This window comes from Callithrix jacchus, chromosome 1 (genome assembly GCF_049354715.1).
Source record: "Callithrix jacchus isolate 240 chromosome 1, calJac240_pri, whole genome shotgun sequence".
Classification (NCBI taxonomy): Eukaryota; Metazoa; Chordata; class Mammalia; order Primates; family Cebidae; genus Callithrix; species Callithrix jacchus.
Genome location: NC_133502.1, coordinates 195045122 through 195070294, shown reverse-complemented (window position 1 = coordinate 195070294; position 25173 = coordinate 195045122). Strand labels below are relative to the sequence as shown.

Sequence of the window (25173 nt, the reverse complement as noted above, 5' to 3'; positions counted from 1 at the left end):
TCTTCAGGCTACAGTTCTAAGGGTATCATTATCAGGCCAAAGGGCACGAGCATTTTAGGAGCTCATGAAACATACTGCTTTCCAAAAGACCTGTTAGTTTTTACTGCTAGCCTCACCCTGAAAAGCCAAGGGCTGGATGATTCTTGGCTGAGGAAGGAAAAATCAATCATTTTTAATAAGCCTAATAGGCTGCTGAGGACATAGCAATTATATGCATATTACACTGGGGTGCTTCTGTTTGCCTAACCGGAGCTAATAAAAGCCTAAGATAAAAGGGTCGGGGAGGGCCTCTGAACACACAAGGCCAGGAGCCATCTGAGTCCATGGCCATAGCTTTGCCTGCTCTGGCCCAGAAGCCGGATGCCCTAGTGCTTCTGGTTCCTCTAGGGACCCCTGTGGGGAGATGGAGCTTGCCAAGTGTCTTACCCAGAGCCAGTGGAGGGGGCTGCTCTAGGGGGTGGCCCCAAAGTTCTGCTCAGGCCTGGTAGCTGGATGACCAGTAATAACACTACCCACGACCACCAATGAACGCTGTCACTGGTGACTGGGCCACCATGAGACTCCAGAATGTTCTCTGAGGGCAGATGGAGGCCTGATTTTTTCCCCTTCTACCCAACAGTACCCCTTCTGGACATGGACCAGATGTCCAGGTAGTGGGCAGGGTGGTAGACCTGAGGTAACAGACGAGGGGTTACATTCTGGCTCCAGAAGGAACCTGCTGTGCAAACGCTGAAAGCGGAGGGGATGTTACTCTTGAGAAAGGGGCAGTGTGCTGAAAAGAAAAGGTAAACATTACACCCTGACATTTAGAAGAAATTCAATTGAAATTTAGTCAAGAATGAGGACGAGAGAGACAAGTGTGGGCTGCAGAGACTCAAAGCTGCCCACCCACCAGAACTCCCCATTCCCCACCCACAGCAGGACAGGGCACACCCCTGTCCTGCTGGGGACACAGGCAGCCAAGACCATGGAGAATGAAAGCCAGCACCTCCTGCTGCAGGAATCCTGCTTGGGAGGAAGTGAGTTGGGAAGAAAGTATTTGCACATAAATTCCTAGAGTTCTGTTACTTGTAGTGATGCAAAACTGGAAACCACTGCTTAGCCTTTGGGGAAGAGAGAGGCAGCAGCAGCACAGTCACACAGGCTCAGATTAGCTCACCGGCTGTGGCTCCTAAATGAGGGGCCATACTGCCCAGGAGTTCTCGGGCTTCCAGGGCCATTCTCCCCTCATCCCGAGACCTGCCTTGACAAGGCCAGTTGTATCTGTGTAGGGGTGAGGCTAACACCAAAACACTTACGTGTTACAAAAATAAAACCAAGTTTTTTTGGTTCAAGTTTCCTTGACTGATCACCAACTCCCTCATTTGCAGCTTCTCTTGTCCAGATGTCTGGCACCTACTATGCTCCAAGGACTTAGGTGTGAGTGGTTTTGTTTGTTTTTTGAGACGGAGTCTCACTCTGTCACCAGGCTGGAGTACAGTGGTGCCATCTTGGCTCACTGCAACCTCTACCTCCCAGGTTCAAGTGATTCTCCTGCCCCAGCCTCCCAAGTAGCTGGGACTACAGGCGCGTGCCACCACGCCGAGCTAATTTTTGTAATTTTGGTAGAGACAGCGTTTTGCCATGTTGGCCAGGCTAGTCTCAAACTCCTGACCTCAAGTAATCCGCCTGCCTCAGCCTCCCAAAGTGCTAGGATTACAAGTGTGAGTCACAGAGCCCAGCCCAAAGTGGGGCTTTCTGAAGTCCCCTGGTGACTACAGGGAAGGGGGGAATGATTTTCAACTCAGTGTTCAGAATCACAGCAGAGGTTGGTGTTTTACTGTAGAGCAGCTCTTGCTGTGGGTGGGAGATTGTTCATTGCCATCTCAAGGATTTTTTTTAACCGAAAAGCTGGTCACACGCACAACATACAATCCTGGGGCTCAGCTCTGTTAACATCCTGATGGCCGAGACTGCCTGCTGCCACCTTTGAGCTCCACAGCCCAGCCTTGGGTTTCAGCTGGCTGGGCCCCAGGAAGCCCCCAGACCCCACCAAGTGAGTAACCTGAGTGCTCCAACGGTGGCTGAGGGGTTGAAGATGATCTCGGCCCTGTTGATGCTGTACATAAGCCAGTTGAGGGGGTGGTGCCGCCCGTAGCAAATGTTCACCGCGATCCTTCCAAACTGTGTCTGGAACACGGGGTGGCCCAGGTTTCCCTCCATGTAGTAAGTGGACTGAAAAGCAAAGGGCCATATACTGATGCCTCTGACCTTTAAGATGTCCCTTTCCTTGGCAGAAAAACAGAAGTATCACCCATAGTCCAGGGATGGTTACACTCCTGAGTATGACTCTAAGTTCCAGAATTTCAGTATGATAAAAACAAAACACACACAAAAAAACCCTGACACCAAGCAAGCCAGCCACTGGGGGAAATCACAGTGGCTGAAGCATTTGTCCAATCTCCTTCGTGACATGTCGAAAAAAATCCCCACAACCACATTCCACACTATTTCAAATTCTGGTGAGCTTTCAGTCGTGGTCCAACTCTAAGGCTCAGGTTTGGCTGGCATTAACATGAGTTGGTCACTGCCCTCAGCTACCACGCGTCATCATATAGAACAGTGGAGCCCCGGAGACCCAGAGCACATCCAAGTAACCCTCTCCCTGCTCAGAGGAGAAAGCTGTTTCCTCAGTGGGTGTAACTTGCGCAAATGATTAAGGCCAAACCTTCTAGTGGAACCCTGAAAGTGTACCTTCTCCATCCTGCCTAGGGTTAAGGAGGTCCCTGTGGGGCAGGCAGACTGGACCCCATCCTCCCATCTCTGCCTGTCTGTCTGCTCCTCAGGGTGCCAGGGCAGGGACACTGTCCTGGACAGCACTGAGGGAAGCCAGAGGGCAAATCGGGATCCCAAACAGATCTGCTCTGGGAGCCTTTCACCTCCTCCTGACCCTGGCCATCGAAAATGGCCATGGTCAGGCAGCAACCAGGATGTGTGCATGCGGTGGACACCAGAGCAGATCCTGCTGCGCTAAGCCCCGTGCTATATCTGCAGGGAGGTAAAGATTAATCCCAGGGTAAACAGGTGAGGGGTGCGTCTTCCCACCCCCACCTCCAGCTGTTGCTGAGAAACACTGGGTTCGTCTTTCTCCCTGGGAAACCTCCTCTAGCACTGCAGACCATTTCTTGTCTGCCTGACCAGCCTGAGAATGGCCAGGACCCCCACAATCATGGAGAGAGAACTGGGGACATCACATCCTGAACAACTGTATTAACCACAAAGCAAGTTCTGATTTAGAATCTTAGGCATTAGGCAGCGCTCATTTCCCTCCTTCAAACGTCCACCCCCTCCCATCTTACCTATCCAGGGGTTGGCATTAATCAACTAAAATGGCCCCCCCAACTTGTGCCCTGATCATGGGGCACATGAAAACACCACATGATGCACACATACACAAATACACGTTTGCCCACTGTCACCTGACACACAAACATGGGCCACCTCAGACCCCCCCCATGAGTCATGGACAAGGAATGCCACGTTCCAAACAAGGACAGAGCTGTGGTGTGCTAGGCTCTGAGTCTGAAAAGGGGCCACACAAATCATTTCATGTTTGTGGAATGTTTATTTTTGTTTTTTGAGACGGAGTCTCGCTCTGTCACCTAGGCTGGAGTGCAATAGTGGGATCTCAGCTCACTGCAACCTCAGCCGCCTGGGTTCAAGCAATTCTCCTGCCTCAGCCTCCCAAGTAGCTAGGAGTATAAGTGCCTGTCACCACACCCAGCTAATTTGTTTTTTTTTTGTATTTTTAGTAGAGACAAGGTTTCACCATGTTGGGCAGGCTGGTCTCAAACTCCTGACCTCATGATCCTCCCGCCTTGGCATCCCGAAGTGCTGAGATTACAGGCTTGATCCACCATGCCCAACCTGTTTTTGGTTGTAATTTATATACATACCACTTACTTCAAAGAAGAATTCAGGAGGCTAAATCAGGTTGTATTAAAAAAAAATGCACCATTGTGCTAAAGGTGTTTGGGACTCCTCTGAGAGTCCCGCCTGAATCCTGTCTGACTGTGTGATGCAGGGCAATGTCAGGTGAGCCTCCGAGCCCAGCAGCCACACTGTGGTCCAGTGGAGTATGCATGACATGGAGCATTACCCTTCATGGAACTTCCCCACAGAAAGTCCCAGAGATCCACAACACACAGAGGGGCAAGTGAGCAGGGCTGGTTATCTGTCTGATGGTGGCTCACCTCGTTGAAATCACCCACTCTGGGGATGTGGTTCTTCCTAGTCTTTCCCAGGACTGCTCCAGAATTGGAGATCACCACGGCTGTATTCCACAAAGTGTCCCCATGCTCGCTGTCTCGTTCCAGGATGGGAGACACTACCACCATGTTATGGTTCTTCGCCAGCTGGAAAAATGATGAATATAGCAGAGTCCCACTTTCAAACCCATTGTTGTAGTTTTTTATTGGAGAAGAATTTAATGATCCTACTAAATCATTAGGCTTGGGTCAGAGCAATCACTTGCATTTGTTGTCTGGAACGCTAAATGCCCTGATGTCCACGCTTTGCTAAATAAGAATCATCATTGTCCTGTGCACAGTTGGTGGTAGAGCAAAATGGTGCAGCTGCTCTGGAAAACCATATGGGAGTTCCTCAAAAAATTACACAAGAATTACCATTTGATCTGGCAATCCCAATCCTGGGTATATACCAAAAGGATTGAAAGCAGGGTCTCAAAGAGATTTGCAAATCCATGTTCACTGCAGCATTACTCACAGTAGCAATCTCTTTGCTATTGTGAGTAACGCTGCAATGAGCATGGATTTACAAATGTGACGGGCACTTGGGTGAAATGTGCCATGTTTCGTTCATCCATTCACCCAAGTGCCCATCAATGGGTGAATGGATAAACGAACCGTGGCACACCCATATAATGGAGTATCATCCAGCCTTAAATGCTATGGTTCTATACTATACATGGATAAACCTTGATGATATGCTAAATGAAATAAGCCAGTCCCAAAAAGACAAATACTGTATGATTCCATTTGTGTAAGGTATCTAGAGTAGTCAAATTCACAGAAATGGAGAGTATAATATTAGTAGCATGGTAATTGCAGGGGTTGGGGGAGTGGGGAGCTATTGTTTAATGGGTATAGAGTCAGATTTGCAAGATGCAAAAGTTCTGGAGATCTGCACAACGTGAATATACTTTACACTACTGAACTTAAAATGGTTAAAATGGTACATTTTATATATATATTTTACTACTTTAAAAAAGAATAAAAGCCAGGCATGGTGGCTCAAGCCTACAATCCCAGCACTTTGGGAGGCCGAGGAGAGTGGATCACGAGGTCAAGAGATCAAGACCATCCTGGTCAACAAGGTGAAACCCTGTCTGTACTAAAAATACAAAAATTAGCTGGGCATGGTGGTGTGCACCTGTATTCCCAGCTACTCGGGAGGCTGAGGCAGGAGAATTGCTTGAACCCAGGAGGCAGAGGTTTCGGTGAGCCAAGATGGTGCCATTGCACTCCAGTCTGGGTAACAACAGCAAAACTGTCTCAAAAAAAAAAAAAATAATAAATAAATAAAAAATAAAAAGAATAATCAAACTTCTTATCTACACCAAAAATAAATCTCTTTGGCATCAAATTCCTTTTGTTCCAAGTAAGAACATCAAGCCCTGGTGACCTCAGGATGAGCAGCCCGGTAGGTCATTTGTCCTCTGCTCTTTATTTTTATTTATTTATTTGTATAAAGTTGGGGTTTCACCATGATGGCCAGGCTGGTCTTGAACTCCTGACCTCAGGTGATCCACCCACCTTGGCCTCCCAAAGTGCTAGGATTACAGGCATGAGCCACTGCACCCGGTCTTGTCCTCTGCTCTAATTAGCCATCATGATCTCTGGCCTTAACGACAGGACAGGGGAGAGGCACACTCGGAAGGCAGCACTAGGGGCCATGTTAAGAGCAGCCTTAAGTCCCTGTGGAGGTAGAGTGTCCCTAACATCAGCTCCCTTTTAAACTCTTCCTCCAGCCCTGGCTCAGGCTTATCATCTGCAAAAGTCCCCTTCCTCTTTTCTCCATAGCAAGGAACCAACAAACCGGTGAATGAGAGATTTTTTTTTTCCCTTATAGCCTGAGAACACCAGTGTTTGGAATCACAACTAAGTATTGATAAAGTCACCATGATTATATATAGGTGTGCCCCAAAAGCCCCGAAGTATATACATAAAATCTGAAAGAGAATACAAAGAAATGAAAACAGTTCTTTTGTTAGAGGTGAAAATAAGGATAAACTACCCTTCGTCACCTCATGAAATGTTACGGGCTTTCTGGTAACAGCTTTATAAGACATAATTCACACAGCATTAAGATTCACTTTAAGATCAGTCAAGTCCAGTAATGAGAAGTGGGGAAAGAGCAGAACAAGGAGTCACTCTTTTGAAGTGTGAAGTTCAGTAGTATTCAGGATATTCAGAGTTGTGCAACCATCGCCACTACCTAATTTTAGAACATTTCATCACCCTAAATGGAAACTTTGTGCCCATTAGCAATCATTCCCTTCCTTCCTCGCCCCCAGCCCCTGGCCACCACTGATCTGCTTTCTGTCTCTACGGATTTGCCTATTCTGGACAGTTCATATAAATGGGACCACACAACATGTATTATGAGGTTTTAATGAAGAAAAATCAAAAACAATTTCTACACTGATGAGACACAGGCCATGAATCGAAGCTTCTGTGGCTCAAGCTAACTGCAGTGGAGCCGGCAGAGCTCTGGTTGAGGAACTGGCCCCTCTGGTCCCTGAATGCCAGCTCTGCCACTTGCCAGCTGCAGGACTTACTACAAAAGTCACCTGCTACCATCCTCCCTGGGCTGTAGCTCCCTTGCCTAAAAAAGCTACTAATGGCCCTTCTGGAGCCTTACACTCTCCAATTTTAAGAGTATGCTAAAAAAAAAAAAAAAGGTGGCAAATAGTCTTATCTTATCTGGCAAAACAAACACCAAAGGAGTGCATTTTCCATGATGAAAGGCCATACGCAGAAGCTGTGGTCGTGCTTTGTGACTTGCACATATTTGGCAGCTGCTACCAGAGGCACAGTTAATGTCCTACCTTCTGACAGAATTTGGTGGTGGGCCCGTCTTCTGCTGACTCAGCAAATTCTGTCCAAGGAAGCTTCTCTCTCGTACAGAAGGCAAAGGGCATAGCTATAAATAGGAGAAAGGGCAGAATTATATCCAAGATGCACAGCCTCTGAGCGGGGCTCCTCAGCCCAGCAGCAGGAGGTCACTGCAAGAGAATACAGCCTCAGGAGTGCCACGGCCTGGCTTCTGGGTCCCATTCCTGGCTGTGGGCACTGGGCAGCCCCTACCTCTGGGCTTCATGGCAAACAAGAAGCTGGGCCAAATGTCTTTCCCAAAGTCTTAAAAACAATTGCAGCGCAGACATTTTCACACTGATGTTTCCAGGAACATCATTCACAATAGCCAAAAGCTGGAAACAATCCAACTGTCTTATCGACAGATAACTGACAAGTAAAACATGGTGTATACATACACAATGGAATATCACTCAGCCTTTTTAAAAAGGGAAAGAATTCTGATACATGCAGGTAAAATGTGGTGCATATAGATACAATGGAATAGTATCCAGCCCTCTTAAAAAGGGAAGAAATTCTGGTACATGCTCACATGGATGAACCTTTAGGAATATGCTAAGGGCCAGGCATGGTGGGTGGCTCATGCCTGTAATCCCAGCATTTGGGAGGCAGAAGCAGGTGGATCACAAGGTTAGGAGATCGAGACCAGGCTGGCCCACATAGTGAAACCCCATCTCTACTAAAGATACAAAAAAATTAGCCGGGGGTGGTGGCATATGCCTGTAATCTCAGCTACTCGGGAGGCTGAGGCAAGAGAATTGCTTGGACCCAGGAGGCGGAGGTTGCAGCGAGCCGAGATCGTGCCATTGCACTCCAGCCTGGGCTACAGGGCAAGACTCTGTCTCAAAAAAAAAAAAAAAAAAAAGTTAGCCAGGTGTAGTGGCAGGTGCCTGTATTCCCAGCTACTTGGGAGGCTGAGGCAGGAGAATCGCTTGAACCTGGGAGGCAGAGGTTGCAGTGAGCCAAGATCATGCCACTGCACTCTAGTCTGGGTGACAGACAAGACTCTGCCTCAAAAAAAAAAAAAAAAAAAAGTATATGCTAAGATACAAAACAAATACTGTAGGAGTCTACTCACAGGAGGTATTTAGAGTAGTCAAATTCCTAACGACAAAAAAGTAGTAGAGCTGTCAGGGGCCAGAAGAGGGGATGTACTGTTTAATGGGTGGAGGGGTCCAATTCTGAATGATGAGAAAAGTTCTAGAGCTCATGGTGATGATGGTATACAACAACATTAATGTACTTAATGCCTCAGACCATACAATTAAAAACGGTTAAAATGGTAAATATTGTTAGATATATCTATATGCCACAATTACAAAAAATGTTTTAAATAGCAAAAGTTCCCAACCAGCAGATCTCAAGCTGCTGGCCAATCTGCAGGGTGGCAGGAGCTCCATGAAGACTCCTTGGGTAAAGTATCAGAAGGACACTGGGGATGGCACTGGGACCCTCCCTCCTCCTAGTGATAGGGAGGCTTCTTCAGAAATAAGAAAAGCTACTCAGTAATGATCCCACAAAAAGTACCACTGGATGGGATGAGTATCTGCAAGGATTAATGCTACTACTCTCATAATCTCCGGCCAGGCCCTACCAGGGAGCTAATTCTGTAGGAAATTCATCCAACTCACTGGTTTTTGCTTGCCTCTTTCTTTTTTTTGAGAAGGAGTGTTGCTCTTGTCGTCCACCCTGGAGTGCAATGGCATAATCTTGGCTTATTGCAACCTCTGCCTCCTGGGTTCAAGCAATTCTCCTGCCTCAGCCTCCTAAGTAGCTGGCATTACAGGCATGTACCACCATGCCTAATTTTTGTATTTTTAGCAGTGATGGGGTTTTGCCATGTTGGCCAGGCTGGTCTCAAACTCCTGACCTTGTGATCTGCCTGCCTCGGCCTCCCAAAGTACTTTTTCTCCTTCCAAACAGTTAGGTACACACATAGTAACAGTTCAAGGATGCTGGTCATCTCTATGCACACCAGGTTCAACGCAGACCCCTATGCAGGGGAAGGAGGGGAATGTGCTGGAGTGGGCCTTGGGACCTTTGGCTATGTATGCAATGCTGCTCTGCAGCCCAGCCACACATGGATATCTGCAGTGCATGGAGTTATCTTCAGTACCTGCCAGTCTGCTTGTGTGAATGGTGCCTCACTGTGAGTAAATGTTTCCCATATGTTTGGTGAGGCTGAGCCCCTCACCACACATTCACTGGCCAGTCTGGATTCCTCCCCTACATTTTTTTTGTTCATACCCTTTGCCTATTTCCTACTGGGCTATTCATCTTTTTCTTTCTCAATGTGGAAAACTAAATTTCTTATCTGGACCAATTCCGTTAACTCTATAGATCTCCCACATCACAGTAACCCAAGTCCATTTCTTTGTTTTGTTGTTGTTGCTGCTGTTTTGAGATGGAGTTTTGCTCTTGTTGCCCAGGCTGGAGTGCAATGTCAGGATCTCAGCTCACTGCAACCACCACTTCCAGGTTCAAGTGATTCTCCTGCCTCAGCCTCCCAAGTGGCTGGGATTACAGCTGCCTGTCACCACGCCTGGTTAATTAATTTATTTTTTATTTTTAGTAGAGACAGGTTTCGCCATGTTGGTCAGGCCAGTCTCGAACTCTTGACCTCAGGTGATCCCCTGCCTCAGCCTCCCAAAGTGCTGGGATTGTAGGCATGAGCCATCATGCCCAGCCCAAGTCTATTTCTTTTAAAGGGATTAGCCTAACAGAAGTTTCCAGTTGTCTGCTATTGTTCCAGCTACTTTGAACTAACTTGAGGAGGGTTTGCAGAAAGCTGCCTGATGTGATGGGGCAGGGTTTAACTGGCCTCTGCTAGGGGCTTATGGCCTGTTTAGGAGTAACAATTATAGCCAGCATTTCCTAAATGCCAAGTACATGTGGAACACGGTGCTTGATAGAAAATAGCTCCCCCACACAGATACAGAGGGACGGGGGTCTCCGAACAAAGAGATGCCCTGTTTGCAGTGGAAAAGGTGGTTGGTTATATCTGGAGGCTGAAGGAGGTGGTGTCTGATTTGCATAGGGCCCTGGGGATTGGTTTGACCAGGTGTGTCATTCAAGTAGCCCGCAAAAAACCTGGCCCTCCCACCTTAGCCCTTTGATATGCAAATATGAGCCACCATGATGTCTTGAACATGTGTGAGTTATCTGGAGGCAGCCAGGACACTTGGCACAGGTGGTGACAAGGAGGAGAGGGCAGGAATCACCACGTTGGCCAAGTTGGGTGGACCTAGTTTCTAATCGCCTGCATGTGCATATCAAAGCTTGCTAGCCTGGGTCTTTAAGAAGCCTTTTCCGTTAGAAAAGAAATCGTTCAGGGGTTGCTTCTTTTTTTTTTTTTTTTTTTTTTGAGACAGAGTTCACTCTTGTTACCCAGGCTGGAGTGCAATGGTGTGATCTCGGCTCACCGCAACCTCCGCCTCCTGGGTTCAGGCAATTCTCCTGCCTCAGCCTCCTGAGTAGCTGGGATTACAGGCACACGCCACCATGCCCAGCTAATTTTTTGTATTTTTAGTAGAGATGGGGGTTTCACCATGTTGACCAGGATGGTCTTGATCTCTTGACCTCGTGATCCACCCAACTCAGCCTCCGAAAGTGCTGGGATTACAGGCTTGAGCCACCGCGCCCGGCCTCAGGGGTTGCTTCTTACTACAGGAAAAGGTTCCACAAGAACCTTTACCCCTTTTCTAGCTGCCTAAAAATCTTTCTTTATAACTCCTGTATTAGTAATAGCTCATTTCACATCCCTGTGAAGCAGGCATCACCCCCTTTACTTCACAGAGAAGGAAGAGAAGCCTCAGCCTTTCAGTCCCAGGAAGACTGGTCCTAAGAGTACCACAGTAAATATCCTGCCAATGGCACCACTTCTATCTTGCCAAGCAGGCGGCAGGCACTGCCAGCAACAGCCCCGGGGGCCTTGGTACCAGGCTCAAGGTTCCCCAGGCTCGCCTTCTGTGAAGAGAGATGAATTATTTTAAGGAAGCCATCAGAAAAGCTGTTGAAAACACAAATGCTCCTTAATGACCATTAATTCTCAGCTTTCAGAGCATTAGGAATGAGTCAAGTGCCCCCAGAGAATAAATGACTTCTTTTCCTGTTTACATAACCACTCTAATGTAAACACACTTTCAAAAGAAGGATGTGGAAGAGGGGGTTGGGTGAGGCTGGCTGCAAAGTCCTAACTACAGTTCTTCAAGCAGAAGGAAAGGGGTTCCACAAGCATTGACCCAACACCTGGCCCTCAGAAACTGCCAGCCTAGAGGGAAGGAGATGAATGGGAACCTGGTGTGGCCATACAACCTGGCAGGATGCAGTGGTCAGCTCTGTCTGGGGGAGTCCCCAGGGTCCCACAAAGGAGGGGTGCCTGTGCTGAACCTTGATAAATGAGAGGGAGTTCCAGATCCAAGAAAGGGAAGATGTTAGTTTAATTATCCAGTCAATACTAATTTGTAGAGCCTGTCATGCACCAGGGATTATTCTTGCCACTAAAGATAAAACAGGAATGGGTGGAGAGTTGGGAATAACAAACACAGGTACTGTCCTCATGCAGCTCATAGCCTAATGAAGAGAGTACAAATGTAACACAAAACAGGAAAACGACATGAACTCGTGGGTAGAGACGCAGATTGGACACAGACATGAGCTCTTTCCTGAAACCCCATCAACATGATAGGAAAGCAATGTTCATGCAGAGGCATCTACCCACAAGGATAGGGCACTGAGGGAGGGGAAGCAGTACCAAAAAAACGAGTAGCTGGAAGGTAGATGCAGGCAAATCTCTCAGTAGATCAGAGAAAACTGAGTCCTGCTAGCAGTAAAGAATGTCTCCTGCTTCTCGAAAGCTCAGGAACCAGGGGTACGTACCAGGTACCTCTGAAGGCTGGGAAGCAGGGAAGGATGATAAACAAGAACTGGTCAAAGGTCTACTGAAGCAGCAGTTAGGGGCTGGGCGCAGTGGCTCACGCCTGTAATCCCAGCACTTTGGGAGGCTGAGGTGGGTGGATTACCTGAGGTCAGGAGTTCGAGACCAACCTGGCCAAAATGATGAAACTCCATCTCTACTAAAAATACAAAAATTAGCTAGGTGCAGTGGCATGTACCTGGAATCCCAGCTACACAGGAGGCTGAGGCAAAAGAACTGCTTGAACCCAGGAGACAGAGGTTGCAGTGAGCTGAGATCACGCCGCTGCATTCCAGCCTGGGTGACAGAGCAAGACTCCATCTGAAAAGAAAAAAAAAAACAAAACGAACCAGTTAGGGCCAAGTGCAGTGGCTCATGCCTATAATCTCAGCACTTTGGTAGGCTGAGGTGGGTGGATCACCTGAGGTCAGGAGTTTGAGACCAGCCTGACCAACACAGCAAAACCCCATCTCTACCAAAACTACAAAAAAAGCTGGGGGTGGTGGCATGGGCCTGTAGTCCCAGCTACTTAGGAGGCTGAGGCAGAAGAATTGCTTGAACCTGGGAGGCCGAGGTTGCAGTGAGCTGACATTGTGCCACTGCCCTCCCAAGGTTCCATTTAAAAAAAAAAAAAAAAAAAAAAAAAGAAGCAGTAGTTAGAAGCCCAAGTCCTTTCTCCACACCAAGAGGCTAGGACCTGCCCCTTCCACCCTAGAAGAAGGCTAAAGGTTCATCCTCCAGAGATGGTTCAGCAGAGGCTCTGGCTTTGGAGAAGCAGGGCAGATGAAAGCAAATGATGTGTCAAAACAGAGGACTGGGTAAACATCAGCATGCTGGACCTTCTTGGCAAGAGAGCAGAAAAATCTCTAGGGACTCTGACCAGCCTGAAATGAATGACCCAGAGATACTAACATTGGGATTACCTGGAAATTACTACTAAATCAGATCACCCTATGATGGAGCTCAGTGGGTGAGCTCCTCCTACAAACTCAGAGCTCAGATTTTTAATCCCCAATTCTTAAAATCTGAGCAATCAAAACAGAGTCCAACTTGGATTAAGTAGGGACCACGCAGAGAGAAAACAAAATTTACTTAATATTTATATCCTTAGAGATAAGAGAAGATATTGCAACCATGATGCAAGAACAAGATGTAATATAACAGGGTCTTTCAGACCAAAAGAATGCTAGTAAATTCAAAATTTGACAGCAGAAATGAAAGGCTGAATAGGAGGGCTGACGGACAAATCAGATCAAATCCACCAGAAAATTGAGCAAAAAGACAAAGTGATAAGAAAGAGGATACTGGCTGGGTGACTTGGTCCTGTGGCTCATGCCTATAGTCCCAGCACTTTGGGAGACCAAGGCAGGAGGATTTCTTGGGCTCAAGAATTTGAGATCTGCCTGGGCAACAACACAGCAAGACCTGATCTTTATAGAAAAAAAAAAAAAATTTTTTTTCAAGAAAATTAGCCAGGTGTGGTGGCGTGCATCTTTGGTTCCAGCTACTCAGGAGGCTGGCGCAGGAGGATTGCTCGATCCTGGGAGGTCAATGCTGCAGTGAGCTGTGATTGTACCACTGCACTTCAGCCTCGGTGACAGAGTGAGACCATGTGTCAAAAACAAAACAAAACAAAACAAAAAAATAGGAGGAAATACACAACATAATTAGGGAACCAGTCCAGGGTTCCAATATCCTAATAGTAGGACTGTCTAGAAGGAGGAAAAAAAAGAGAAGAAAATAACAAATGAAATAATGAAAGAAAGTTTCCTAGATCAGCTGGGCGTGTTGGCTCATGCCTGTAATCCCAGCACTTTGGGAGGTCGAGATGGGCAAATTGCTTGAAGTCAGTAGTTTGAGACCAGCCTGGCCAACATGGCAAAAACCCATCTCAACTAAAAATATAAAAATTAGCTGAGCATGGTGGCACATGCCTATAATCCCAGTTACTTGGGAGGCTGAGGTAGGAGAATCACTTGAACCCAGGAGGCAGAGGTTGTAGTGAGCAGAAATAGCTCCACTGCACTCTAGCTTGGGTGACAAAGTGAGACTCCGTCTCAAAAAAAAAAAAAAAAAAGAGAAAAGAAAATTTCCTAGATCTTCAGAACCCAAGTTTCTAGACTGAAAGAACCCACAGAGTGCCTAGAGTAGATTAAAATAGATACACACAATGGGATATCATTATGAAATTGAGTATTGGTGGAAAAGAGAAACTCCAACAGTCTTCCAGAAAAAAACAAGTCACAATGGGTCACAAATTAAAATTGTGTAGACTACTCAACAATGCCCCAAAGCTAGAAGACAATAGAACAATGTGTGTTCAAACTTCTGAAGGAAAATGATTTATTTTTTTTAAAGACGGGGTTTCCCGATGTTGGTCAGGCTGGTCTTGAACTCCTGACCTCAGCTGATCCACCCGCCTTGGCCTCCAAAGTGCTTTGATTACAGGCGTGAGCCACCACGCCCGGCCAGGAAAATGATTTCTAACCTCAAATTTGATGCTCAACCACACTATCAGGAAAATTGTAGAAGGAACATATTTTCAGATGGGCAAGGCCTCAGAAAGTTTACCTCTGATGTGTTCTTGCTCAGGGAACTACTTGTTCTGAGAGTCCCTAGTTAAATGGGGGCTCTAGTACCAGAGCAGCTGGCAACCCAGCACTAACAGGAAATGATGGGAGCTGGACATGGTCTCTACAGCATGCCTTTCACGGGATACATCTTGTGCGTGGTGGACAGTCTAATGCCTGTCTGTCCAACCTGTGACCAGGGGTCCCTCATACGTGAAACTTGTTTATACTGGCAGATTCTGTGTAGTTTTGTTTTTTATTTTGAGACGGAGTTTCGCTCGTTACCCAGGCTGGAGAGCAATGGCGCGATCTTGGCTCACCGCAATCTCCGCCTCCTGGGTTCAAGCAATTCTCCTGCCTCAGCCTCCTGAGTAGCTGGGACTACAGGCGTGTGCCACCATGCCCAGCTAATTTTTGTATTTTTAGTAGAGACGGGGTTTCACCTTGTTGACCAGGATGGTCTCGATCTCTTGACCTCGTGATCCACTCACCTCGGCCTCCCAAAGTGCTGGGATTACAGGCGTGAGCCACCGCGCCTGGCCAGATGCTGTGTAGTTCTTACCTGACTATCACTCTGGCACTAGGAGCCCGACTTTGTGTTTCCCTGGGTATCCCAGGGAAAACCCAGCCTGGGGTAGCCCCTGGTTCTTCTCATGGAAGGTGCAAATTCAACACACCATGGCAATAGGAAACAAGTTCAGATTTTACTTACAGATTCTAGGCAGGGAGAGTGCCATGAGTCAGGAGGGCAGTTCTCTGTCCCCAGGTCAGATGAGGCAGAAATGAAGAGTCAGACAGAGAGTGTGGGGCAGCTAGCAGTACATATAGTAACTAAGATGTAGTCACCTAACGTTAATGGCCAAAGATGGTCCATTTAAAGGAAGCAGCAGGAAAGTGAGCAGCCCAGTCTGCTGGTGGGAGAGAACCTTTAAGTTCTTACCTCTGGCCACTTGGCTTTAGCCATTTGGGTGTGGTGTATAACTGGAAACCATGCCCAGGGTGACTGAGCCCTGCCTCTGATATGCGAGTGTTAGACTTGTATTCAACATGGATGCCAAGGCAACATAAATGTATGAGGATCCACTACACTACTCTACCAAGATGAGGGTATAAACCAAGAAACAGGAAGGTGTGGGAATGGAGAAACACAAGAGCAAGGCAAAGGGATTCCCCAGGATGATAGTGAGGGGGAATCCCAGGACAGCAACTGTGTGGCCAGCAGAGGGGGCACCTGACTCAGACCACAGTAGTCACAAGGCTGTAGGGCAGATTCCTTGGAGGAGATGAAACTGATAGACTGCTTGGTATGTCTACAACACATTAAGGGGAATTTAGGAACTGGTGGAAAGTTTGGGGTTGAATGTGTGGCAAGTATACAGAAAACAAAGCAAACTCTAGGGAAAACAGAAAGTAATTCAAGAAAAGAAATCCAAGTTCAGCCTGAGCAACATAGTTGAGATCCCCAACTCTACAAACTTTTTTTTTGTTTGTTTTAGTTTTAAGGAGCAAGGAGTTTAACAGGCAAGAAAGAAGGGGGGAAAAACCACAAGAAGCTCCCCCATACAAAGACAGAAGGAGAGGGGTTCCAAAGCCAAGAGACAGACCCCCTACTTTTTTTTTTTTTTAACTAGCTGGGCGTGGTGGTGTATATCTGTGGTCCCAGCTCCTAGGGAGGCTGAGGTGGGAGGATTGCTTGGGCTTGGGAGGTCAAGGCTGCAGTGAGCTGTGATTGTGCCACTGCACTCCAATCCCTGTCTTAAAAAAAAAAAAAAAAAAAAGGAATCAAAATTGACAAAATGGCTCAGGGGATAGAAGAACAAGGGCACATGTATGGAGAGGGGCCAGGAGGCAGGAAAGGGCTAATAACACTGACATCTTCCATGGGTGGGGGGTGGGGGGAGGGGGAGTCAACAGGTGATGCAAAACTAAAACATTAGGAAGTAGCAACACGAATAAAGATAAATTCCAAAGGAACTAGCTCAGTGTTGACTCTGGGGATAACAGCTATTTTTTGGTAACAGACCTTGTAGACCCATCTGACTCTCAACCATGAGCATGTATAGCTCTGATAAAAATAAAAAGCACAAAGGTACACGGCACCAGGAATGTTTAGATGGGGGGCTGGCTCTGGGCTGAGATCTGAAGGTGAAGAATGGTTGGGAGGGCACAGGCCACCAGCTGGAGGGAATTACAAAAGCCAGGGTGAGCTGCCAGGGGCTTGGACCAGGCAGTGATAGAGATGGGGAGGAGTGAATGGATTCAGAACCATGTGGCAGAACTGATGGGACCCAGACCACAGCCTGGCACATGACAGCAGGGAGGCTGGGGTTCCTGGTGATGTGGGCAGAGAACCTTTCTATGCATGAGAAAACAAAGGAGATTCTTTAAAAGTCAGGCAGCAGACACTCTTGGCAACATGGAGAGAATACAAAATTTTTTGAAGTCAGTAGAGAAAAAGCACCATAAAAAACGACTCACTCCACGCTTCCTGGAAACAGATGATGTTGACTCCACACATTGCAGCCACCTCTACGATAGACTTTATGCGTTTATGAAGGGCAGAGACCTGAGGAGTTAAAAAGGATTAGAATCCATTTAGTTCAACTGGTAAGGCAATTTTTAGGATCTCATCCTAATGCAAATGGAACAATCAATGCCTACCTGGGCAGGTACGGGGAGTAGGGTGGGGAAGTTCTATATTTGGTTTCTTCCTTATGTCCAAAATCTGCATGAAAAGGTGGAGGTGTGGAGGCTCTGGGCTGACACTTGGACACTGCCTCAGTTTCCTCACCCGATAATGGGGAGACTGCCACCTGACCTGTGCGGTTGCTGAGAGACAGGGATGAGGATGGTGCTGCTTACTGTACCCAGGGCCCACGCTCACACCCATCTCCTGGGTCGGCTGCTCCCTCGGCCCAGGATTCCGCTCTCCACTGTCCTGCACTTCTACTTCTCCTGTGTGCATCTTATCATGGAAGGCCTCACCACTCTGGCTCTTTTAAATCCCCATGCTTTGGTGTGTGCTGTGCCCTGGGCCAGGAATGTACTTCCCTCCTCCCACCTAATCTTCCTGGAGGTGTTATCTGTGTCACCTGTCACCCCTCTGTGGGTCTCTACAGGCTCTCACAGCTATGGGCCAAGGGTCGAGGTAACTCAGCACCCCCTGGCCTTTGGGAGCCATTGTGTGTCACTCTTCTGCTGTCACTCCCAGGACCCCACAGGCTCCTTGGGGATAGGAAGAAAGCATCCTCATCGTCTGCTTGTCCTTGGCACAATGCCTGGCTCCCAGGAGACATTCAAGTGTTTGTTCAAAGTCAGACCAAGGGAACCTGGCTGAAAACCCAGAGTGCACAAACTCTTTACAATGCCTATGGTCCCCTCCTCTGAGAGGCTGTGCATCCCACGGCTTTGTGGATATTTGCTGACAGCATCAGCCCCACGAACACACATTTGCTTGGTGGTAGCAAAATGCAAGCATACGTCTAGGCGCTGTGGGGGTGAAAAAGACATAGCTGGTCCTATGACCTGACAGTCTGGATGATAGAGGGGACATAACCACAAATAATGAATCCAGATACAAAAAGTGAGAGAACTGAGAACCAGACATCTGTGAATCCAACAAAAGCAAAGGAAGGACCAATGTGAATGACGATGCAGAACCCAACCTGGAATCCAAGAGACCTTAGGTTTCTCCAGAATCCCTAAGAATCCTCAAACACGCTGTATCCTGAGGAAACCTGTGCAGGGAAATCCCTGAAAGTTTGAGCAGCTGGGGGGATGCTATGGAGAAGTGTACAAAGCAAACCGCCTGTGTCTGTGACAACATGTTTCTTTAGGGAGATACAAGATGCCGTCACCTTTATTTACTAAGTGTGAGGTCATAAGTGAATGCCTATCTGTTCCCGTAAGTCTGCAGGCACCACAGCTGGCAGAATTCTGGGTATAGCGAGTCCCTGCCCTGAGGATTAAAGCCAAAGAACACACAGATGGACGGTCTCAACCGGTATGTGCTGGCTGGCCGCCTCCTGGCAGGTGACCGAGGAGCAGCATCCCGTGGAGAGCACAAAACAGGCCAAAAGGGCACCCTCCTGGTTGTTAAATGGAGCTTCAGATCAATAGCTGGGGAGAAGTAGAAAGATCAGTGAGGAGGAGGGAGAGAGAGGGAGAGAGAAAGAGAGAGAGAGAGAGAGAGAGAGAGAGAGAGAGAGAGAGAGAGAGAGAGAGAGAGAGAGAGAATCGGAAGACAGAAGAGCCAGAGATGCAGGCCGCAGGGACGTGGGGAGGTCAGGGTAGGAGTGTATCTGCTACTGCTTGAGGCACCCAAACCTGCAGACCTGGAGTATGTGGCCAGCCAGGGCCTGGGGTGTGTTCCAAAGAGAAGGCCACAGCCCCGTTTGTATATTTATTATGGTCAAAAGAGTCTGCACCTGTTCTTTCACAGGGGCATCTGTGGGGAGGGGGGTTCTGTTCTGAACCAGCCCCACATGCACAATGCGGGGTTGTCTCAGCTGCTCTTCCGCCGCTTCAAAGGCATATCCCTGCAGTTCAAAGTCTTCTTTGGAGGCACCTTCGAAAGCTTCCCTGGGCAGATCAAGCTTCCTAGATGGGCAGGAAAGAAGAGGGAAGGTGATTCTGAGGCGGTCTGCTCTATTAAAATCCCTCTCCCATTTCCTGCAGTTATTTATCAGGGAAAGAAAAGATGAGGATGTCCTGGCTAGAAGGCACTCAGTGCCAAGGCCCAACAGAGCTGGGGAGCAGGGGGTCCAGCCATGACCAGACACTACACTGAACCTGGACTTTACCTGCAGTTGGCAGGGAGACCCAGTTAGGCCTGGCAAAGGGGAGGCCTTGTCAAGAGGCTGGTGTTTTAGAGTTGCTGAAATCAGGGTAGGAATTAAATTCCTGGCAGTCAGCACAGAAAGGAGGGAATAGATTCTCAAGTGTTTCTGAACCAGAATCAGGGCTGTGCTGAGGCTAGGGTGTGGGGCAGTCTGTGGGAGCAGAGAGGGGCTTGGAAAATGAGGCTCAGGAGAAAGGCTGGATGGAGAGACCATGACCTGGGACCATATGGAGGCCTTGTGGTGAATAAAGACCCTGGCCATTCTGTCCTGCTGCTTCTGCTGGGGGAGGCCAGTTCCATACCTGGTGTTGGGTGGGCTTGGCGGGGCCCAGGTGTTCAGATGGAAGCCCTAAGTGCTCATCCACCTTTGTGGTTTATTAAAAAAAGCTAGAGAATTAGTTATAAAACCTTTCATTGACATGACCATTGGCCAAACAGCAAATACCTCCTGATGACTGTTGCACGCCCGGAGGTGAAACCCGCAGAGGCATGGGACACGGCCCCTGGCCAGGAAGGGCTTACCATCTAAGGGCAAGATGATTATGAAATACCCAGAGAACACATCAAAAAATAACCTGACAGCCATTATCTAATAATAATATTTCTCTCCTACTTTAAATCACTTTCTTAGAGATGTTTCTTTCAAAATCACAGCCCTGTCAGCCCAAGCCCCCTGTCACCGCCCCCTGCCAGGCACTTTTCATGTGATGGCCCTGACAGCTCTGAGTTCGGTTCCGCCCCTGACAATCAGCCTGCTTTTCAAGTAGTCAAGGTTCCCGTCACTCCGGCAGGTTAGAAATAGCAGCAGTGCCCACACCGTGCCTCCCCTTGCTGTGACTGCCTTAGACAGTCCTCCCACCCTCCAGCGGAAGGGCTGCTCTCACAGGGCAGGGCTCAGCCTCAGGGCAAATTCCCTCTGGTGGACATGATCAGGCAGCTTTCCAGCATGTGTGTGTGGCCAGACGCAAGGAGAAAAAGGAGCAGGGCTTATGTATCTATTCCCTCAAAGGCCTGTGGGCCTGGAAGCCAGACAGCCCTTTGAGAGTGTCCTGGTGAACCCTGCCTGGCCTCTCAGCCTGTGGTCTCACACCAGGAAGTTGTCAGGTGAAGAAGTCATCTTGGGTGTGGAAACACAGCTGTAGCCATCACTTGGCTGAAGTATCTCTCCCCATCTTTCCACCATGCATGACCTCCTTTACCCATCTCCTTCCCTCCAGTGGTGTCTGCATCTGGCCAGCCCTGAGGCTGCCCACCTCCTCAGCCCCAGCTCCTTGCAAGCTCATTCTTCTAAACCAAGACAATAGAGGAGAGGCCGCTCTGCCCTCCAGGACAGCTGCCTTTGGGGCTCTACCTCTTCCCAGCCACTCCTCTCTACTATTTGGGCACCACCCGTAAGGCCTCTCTGCGCTCCCACATCCTACACAGCTTCATCTTGGAGGACCTAACCGACGCAGTCAATGACCATGTGCTGTGTGCACCAAAGGCATGGTATGGGAAATGCAGCGGACCACTGAGATGGACTGAATGCGTACGTCTGCCCCAAATTTATATGTTGAAATCCTAACCTCGGATGTGACAGGGCTTTTTGGGGAGGTGATTAGGTCAAGAGGGTAGAGTCCTCATGAATGGGATTAGTGCTCTTTTACAAGACCCCCCAAGAGAGCTTGCTTGCTTCTTGCACCACGTAAGGACACAGTGAGAAGGCACTATCTACAAACCAAGAAGTGGGCCCTCACCAGATACCAGATCTGCTGCGGCACCTTGATCTTGGACTACACAGCCTCCAGAACTGTGAGGAATAAATTTATGTGGTTTAAGACGGGGAGGGAGACCATAGCCAGGTGTTGGTTACAGCCAGGTTTGCACACTCAGGCAAGAGCTCTTCTTCCTGACATCTTTCTGGTATGAGACTGAAGGCTGAGGACAGGGCTCACTAGGACATTCCCAAAGGGCCATTCAGCTACCAGGCCCACAGGCCTTTGGGGAAACAGACAGAGAGCCTTCTCCTTTTTCTCCCTGTGACGGCCCACAAGTACTAGGAAGTCTGTGATATTTTGTTACAGCAGTCCAAAAGGACTAAGACAAGCATTAATCAGCCACTGTCCAGCAGGACAAGACCAGCAAATGAGCCATAACCTCACAGGTGTCCTCACGCCACTACTGCCTGCCCTGGTCCCTGTGGTTGGCTTTCAGATCTTCTACCCTTCACCCTGCTACGGAGGCCTCCCTGTTCAGGGCTTCCCTTCAGACTTCAAGGAGTAAAGCCTGTCACTTCTCATCCTAGCCCCACCATGCCCTTCAGGGCCCCCACCTCTCCCACCTATGGTCAAGGCAGGCCTTGCCAGAGGACACCAACTTCCTGCTTCCTCAGCAACCTCTCACTTCTGGAACTTCGTTTTCCCACCTCTGATGGCTCTTTACCATCAGCACTTTAAATAATTAAAGGAGCTCTGTTACAAAAGAGATATGTGCTCATGGCAGGGGTGAACTAAAGAGTGGGAAAGGTATAAAATGAAAAATAAGTTTCCCTCTCTACCCGACCCAGTTCCAAAACTCACAGGCAACCGCTCTTAGTGTTTTATGCCTCTTTTCTATTTTCCTACGTGGATGCGTTACAAATTCAATGCCATCATTCTGTATTTTCTGTTCTTCAATTTGCCTTTTTCACTTCATACACCTAACTTAGACATCTTTCCCCACTAGTACCTACAGATCTCCACATTCATCACTGAAGCTGTTAAGTCTCTCCCAGGCCAGGCGCGGTGGCTCACGCCTGTAATCCCAGCACTTTGGGAGGCCGAGGCGGGTGGATCACGAGGTCAAGAGATCGAGACCATCCTGGTCAACATGGTGAAACCCCATCTCTACTAAAAATACAAACAATTAGCTGGGCATGGTGGCACGTGCCTATAGTCCCAGCTACTCAGGAGGCTGAGGCAGGAGAATTGCCTGAACCCAGGAGGCGGAGTTAGCGGTGAGCTGAGAATGCGCCATTGCACTCCAGTCTGAGTAACAAGAGCAAAACTCCTTCTCCCAAAAAAAAAAAAAAAAAAAGAGTCTCTCCCATTGAGAAACAGAAGGGGACAGGGGAGGGAGGGAAGGAGAGGAAGAAAGAAAAAGAGGGACAGTGCTCCACACATGTCCACATGTTTGCTCACTTGTTCTCTCTCCCTGCTGCCTAGGGAGCTTCCACACACGCTTTCCTTCGGCTCAGGCCTCATCTCCTGGCTCCATCTCAGGAACTGCCACCAGCCTTATCATAGCTAAAACCAGCAGACTTCCTGATGTCCTCAACGGGTAGACATTTCTGCGCCATCTGACGCTTTTTTCCCTGTCCTGCCCCAGAGTCCTCACTTCCAGAATCTCCCACAGTCTCTTTCTCTGACCTCTTTAATATCCAGGCTTTCTAGCATTCTCTCCAGGGCCGCTCTCTTTGTACCTGCTCCTCCCCCACCTGGAATGACCATCTCCAGCACAGCTCAACAAGCCCAGCCTCTCCCACCTGAGGCCCACCTCCACACAGCAAATAGCCAGCCACTGGGTTATTTCCACCTGCGGACCCTGAAGCTACTGTAGCAGGTAGAACTGTGCCCTCATCCTGACACCTGGAACCTCTCATTGTGATTTTATTTGGAAAAAGGGTCTTCACAGATGTAATTAAGGTCAGGATCTCAAGATAAGAACAACCTGGATTATCCAAGTAAGCCCCAAATCCAAAGATGTATGCGGATAGGGCCTCGCTCTGACCCCAGGCTGGAGTGCAGAAGTGGTATCTTGGCTCACTGCAGCCTCAATCTCCCAGGCTCAAGTGATCCTCCCACCTCAGCCTGCTGTGTAGCTAGGACTACAGATGCATGACAATGCCTGGGTAATTTTTTAAATGTTTTATAAAGATGGGGTCTCGCTGTGTTGCCCAGGCCAGTCTTGTACTCCTGGGTTCAAGCAATCCTCTAGCCCTAGCCTCCCAAAGTGCTAAGATTACAGGTGTGAGCCACTGCACCCTGATCAAAGACAAATAGGAGACACTACAGGAGAGACACAGGGACAAGAGGAGAAGGCCATGTGAAGAAAGAGGCAGAAACTGGCTGTCACAAGCTAAGGAAAGCCAGGAGCCACCCGAGGCTAGAAAAGACAAGGGAGGATTCTCCCTTAGGATGTTTGCGGGTAGCATGGCCCTGCTGACACCTTGATCTAGTACTTATGGTCTTCAGAACTGTGAGAATAAGTTTCTGTTGTTTCAATTGCTACAGCAGCCCTAGGAACTAAACAGCACTCAAATGCAACCTGTCCAAAGATACTGCTCATCCGAGAGCCCAAGCCAGAAGCCGGCAAGAGCCTCACTGCCTCGCTGTGCACTGACCTCCCAAGACCTTTGGAAGGAAGCCTTGTCTCTCCAGCCCCAGGCACTCTGTTCACGTCAGGACTCTCACCTTTCACCTGCCTTTTTCCAGGCTAGTCTTTTTTCCTTTCCCTGTTTTTAAGATTTTGGCTCATCCAGTAGTTATTCCAGGTCATTCTTCACTCAACCACCAGGTCAAACTCTTCAAAGTCTCCACCATTATCAGGACACAGTTCTGCTGCCTCAGAGCCCTAAAGAAAGATCTACCTGCCACTCCTGTCTCCTCTCTCAGGTCTTCCTCGGGGAGCACTCAATGACTAACCCTCTCACATACACAGTCCTAAATGGGCATGTCCCTGGTGTCTGGAGACAGGTACCCTTCCTGCCTTCTCCAGGATGTAGCTCAAGCATAGTCCCCCTAGAAAGCCTTCTTGATGTCCCCACAACCCCAAATACACAAATTCTCTCAAGCTCTCCCTGTCTCTTCCACTCACAGCGTAAGGCAACCATCAAAAGATGGAAAGTCCCCAAGGGCAGGAACCATGACTTACTCATCCTGGTATCTCCAGTGCCAGTGGCCGAGACTAAAATAAGTGCTCAATGAATGTATGTTGACTGAATGACCGCTTCTTGGTTCTGGCTGTCTTAAAATGGAAAATCAATGTTCTCTGGGGATTGCATCTGCCTGCCACAGGCAAAGGCCCGTTTGGCTCATTCACTGAGCAAACATTTACTAAGCACTGTAACTGGGAGAGGAGGTGGTCTTGTGTGGAGCACACTGGGAGTCAGATGAGAGAGGCTGAGGACTTCAGGTCCACTGGACCTTCACAGAGGCAGCCATATCCAAGTCAGACTCTGAGGAGTTTATAGGAATTTAAGTGGAATTGGAGTATTTAAATGAGCAGTAATTTTTCTATCTTCAGTTCAAAAGGCTGTTTATTGCCAAATCCCACACACTTGCAAGGACAGAGCAAGTACAAAGGCTTATACCTTAGGGATAAAAGGTGAAAGGGCTAGGCTGCGCTGGTCACGGTGGCTCACACCTGTAATCATAGCACTTTGTGAGGCCAAGGCAGGTGGATCACAAGGTCAGGAGTTTGAGACCAGCCTGGCCAATATTGTGAAACCCTGTCTCTACTAAAAATACAAAAATTAGCCAGGTGTGATGGCTGGTGCCTGTAATCTCAGCTACTTGGGAGGCTGAGGCAGGAGAATAGCTTGAACCTGGGAGGCAGAGGTTGCAGTGAGCCGAGATCATGCCACTGCACACCAGCCTGGGCAACAGAGCAAGACTACACCTCAAAAAAAAAAAAAAAAAGCTGAAAGGGCTAAATGCTGAGTAGAACAGAGCAAGA

The 25173-nt window shown here is 48.3% G+C and overlaps 1 protein-coding gene across 2 annotated transcripts in view; it reads right to left on the bottom strand.

Annotated features, from left to right (window-relative positions):
* Positions 1-25173, bottom strand: part of UPB1 (beta-ureidopropionase 1) — a 36483-nt gene that overhangs the window by 9675 nt on the left and 1635 nt on the right. For both annotated transcript variants that reach the window (XM_035267335.2, XM_078336201.1), the window contains exons 2-6: positions 19067-19238; positions 17118-17205; positions 7109-7203; positions 4233-4394; positions 2045-2214 (exon numbers count right to left, since the gene is read on the bottom strand). In XM_035267335.2, the coding sequence (XP_035123226.1) occupies positions 2045-2214; positions 4233-4394; positions 7109-7203; positions 17118-17205; positions 19067-19238 (687 nt within the window). The remainder of the gene's footprint in view (positions 1-2044; positions 2215-4232; positions 4395-7108; positions 7204-17117; positions 17206-19066; positions 19239-25173) is intronic.